General features: G+C 37.1%; 1 protein-coding gene across 2 annotated transcripts; it reads left to right on the top strand.

The window, feature by feature from the left end:
• The first annotated feature begins 412 nt into the window (after positions 1–412).
• On the top strand, positions 413–2879 carry LOC149402243 (uncharacterized). 2 transcript variants are annotated; one of them, XM_089609645.1, is made up of 4 exons: positions 413–885; positions 1535–1579; positions 1796–1877; positions 2822–2879. In XM_089609645.1, exons 1-3 carry the CDS (start codon positions 539–541, stop codon positions 1851–1853), a joined length of 450 nt encoding a protein of 149 aa, XP_089465771.1. In that variant the 5' UTR covers positions 413–538; the 3' UTR covers positions 1854–1877; positions 2822–2879. The 2 variants fall into 2 exon arrangements, with proteins under 2 accessions (XP_089465771.1, XP_089465769.1); XM_089609643.1 differs by lacking the exon at positions 2822–2879 and having other exon boundaries at positions 414–885; positions 1796–2082.
• Positions 2880–3336: the final 457 nt, after the last annotated feature.

Below are 3336 nucleotides of genomic sequence, written 5' to 3'. Positions count from 1 at the left end.
CACCTAAGGCGTCGACTTTGATCCACGATCGGATTCCTTGGCTGCATTTCTTCAGACCCACGATCGGATTCCTTGGCCGTGTTCTACACTGATGAACGAGTGTTGAAGGCAGCGAAGATATTGTCCGATGAGGATCGCGATCGAGTCTCCGAAAGTTTCAAACAGACTGATCTTGGTGAATAAGAGGAAGTCAATTTCGTTCTTAGTATATTTAGAGTTTTTTTATTTTAAATTTGAGCTATTTTATCTCAATTTTTTTGAACTATTTACTAAACTCAAACTTAAAAATAGTTAGATAGTCGTCGCCTCAGTATTAAACATTGTGCTCTCTAAAAAAATAAAAAATAAAAAATCATATTGGGTATTTCAAAAGATACCTCAAGAGGTGGAGATGAAGGACACGTAGTCCATCTGCAACTCAAACCCGTCCCAAGGATTCCGTGGGACCAACCCTCACCCTAAAGCGATAATGAAAAAAAAAAAAAAAACTAAAGTCCACGGAAGGATTATTGTAATTATTCCAACCCATTAATTCACAATGCTAATAATCCATGGCCAAAGCAGCAGCATAACATCTCCACTAACATCCAAAGTAGTAATCAACAGCAACAGAATCGGGAGAGTTCGGTCAGCGAAGTGCAGCCTGAAGGCGGGGCTGGTGGCGGTGGTTGCGGCGGTGGCGGCGGCGTCGCTGTCGGCGGAGTCGACGCTGTCCAACATTCCGCAGACGCTCTCCGGCGAGTGCCCGCCGGGGAAGGAGTGCAAGAAAGAGAGGATCCAAAGGCCCAAATCAAGGAAAGCCGAGACTTGTACCAGCAAGTGTGTCACCACTTGCATCCAGGGCGGTGAAGGATCTCCTGGTGTCGGCCCTTTTAACATCAGACTGTACGTCTTTTTTTTTTCCTTTTTTTTAAATTAATTTTGTTGATATCATGGTGGGTTTCTTCAATACTATAGGGGAGAGTAATTTTATGTGAGGAATAGTTTAGAAATTTAGCAAAATGTTTTTATAAAGAGTTCATTCATACTATGAAAATATGATGCCTACTGCTGAGCGGATAAAGGCTTACAATCTGTCCCCTTCTAAGAAAATTAAGTTAAATTTCCCTAAAATAATTCAATAAGTTTTGGTACTCATAATCTTCGATGATCTTTTTCAATATAAAAATTTGATTGATAAAAAAAAGTTAGAATTTTTTTTTTTTTTTTTTTTTAAATAGTGACCTTACTTTAAACACCGAATATTCCCTTTGTTATACTGATTTGATTTACTAATGTTATTCAATTGATGAGACTTAGATTTTTTTTTAAAAATCCTAGTTTATTTCCCATTTCTTATTATATAAGCATTTTCTAGATATTAGATTTTGTAATCAGTGATTTGAAATTTATGACCCCGTTAAGCTCTCCATCGCCATTGTCATCATCTTCCAAAGAGTTGTGTCTGTAACTATTGTTTTTCTACGGACTATTTCTGTTCCATGTACTTTGGGTTAATGAAGTCTCTCCGTTTTTTTTCCTCTGGTTTTAACAGACCTATCGTTGTGTTCAAGGAAGGATTTAGAAGCCGTAAATACTGGTACGTACAATCTCCCTCTACCGACCATACTTACGTGTAATAATGAAGTTGAATATCTCTAGCAAACATTTTAGGTTTTCTCTACAGCATATGGCATCTTAAGCAATTTAAGAAAAATGAAGAAGATTATTTTGTCTAAAAATATTTATTACATCAATAGCTGTGGTTTGTCTATGCTCTTCACTCATTTCCACATGAATTCCATGTATTGTGCAGTCTGGTGGAGTGTTCAGATATTTGTAACTTGATTGGAGATAGAGATGACGGACCTTGATATATATAAACTCGATATTAATAGGTTTGTAAATTATTCATTCACTGTTATTTATTTTTTTGGTGTTAAAGCATAATCGATAAGTAATTCAATCACCGGTTTATTGGTGTTATTGCTGCATTTGTCTCGCCTAACTTCACTACCAATTTTACCCTAGTATTTATACTCTCCTTGTAAGTGCATTATTGAATGACATGTTTCAAAAGCGATGTTTGATAAATATTAAAAAAAAAAAAAAAGGCGTGAAAACATATCTAATTGAAATTTAAATTTATTATTGTCAAACTTATAGTTCTCTGTTGTCGAACATTCCCTACTCTCTGGCTTCCTTCCATTTGTTCTTCTTCGTTGTTGTTGTTTGTCGTGTTTGATTCGGCTTTCAAGTTTGAACACCCAATTTGTGACAAGCTCTTCGTTGATGAACTAATAAGACCAATGCGATTTCTTCTTTTTTCTACAGTTTCATGATGAAATTCATTCTTCTTTCTCTACTACTTCATTCCTTGCAGTCATTATCAGTAAGAGAAATTGCCTAATTTGCCACCAATTTCATAATATTTTCTCACTTTCCACCAAAATGCTAATTTTTCCCAAAATACCACCATCTATGTCAACATTGTTGACATCTATGTTTGCCCTTCACTATTAGATGTCAACATTGTTGACATAGAGGTGGTATTTTAAGAAAAATTAGCGTTTTGGTGGAAAGTGGGAGAATGTTATGGAATTGGTGGCAAATTAAACAATTTCTCTATCAATAATGGAGTGTTTGGGCATTTATGCTCTTGTAATTCATATTTCTTGTCTAACACAAATTTTAATTATAAATGTAAAAAATTGAGAATTTTTTTTTTTTTTTTTTCAGTTACATCGCTAACAGGCGCCATTTTACATCATTATAGTTGATGCAAAAATTTGTATTTTTTAAGCTAAACAGGGCCCTGAAAAAACCTCTCCATGCCCACTAGGTTGCAACGAAAAGGAAAAAGGGCCCGCTATGCATCTCATTCAAACTGTAACAGCCCGTCACACTTCTCCCACGCAAGGGGCGGAAGATCCCTCAACTCAACGTAACCGGATGCTCGGGATTGAGCCGCCCATTTACATTGCATGGGCTGCGACATTCGAGTTCCTCGGGATCCATTTGAAAAAAAATGAATTTTTTTGTACAACATCCAAAACATAACAAAACAAACCCAAAGTAGACCAGTGCAAAGAACTTCAAACTCCTCATGACTCCCTGGTTGTCTACTTCAAACTCCACTTGCTCCATATTGTGCATTCTTGCAAGTTTGCTCGTCAAAAACACCCCGTAGAGCTCGGCTTCCACCGCTGATCTGGCTTTGAAGCTCTCCGCCCACATCCACAGAACTCTCCGATCACTGGCACTAGCAATAACACTTGCCCTTGCTTCCCCTTTGTAGAAAGATGCATCCGAGTTTAATTTGACGATATTTGGTTTAGGTGGAAACCAAGGCGCTCC

Source organism: Urtica dioica, chromosome 3, assembly GCF_054948205.1.
Source record: "Urtica dioica subsp. dioica isolate 48M chromosome 3, U.dioica_male_clone48M_v1_H2, whole genome shotgun sequence".
In the NCBI taxonomy this organism is placed as follows: domain Eukaryota; kingdom Viridiplantae; phylum Streptophyta; class Magnoliopsida; order Rosales; family Urticaceae; genus Urtica; species Urtica dioica.
This window is presented reverse-complemented; position numbering and strand designations above follow the sequence as displayed.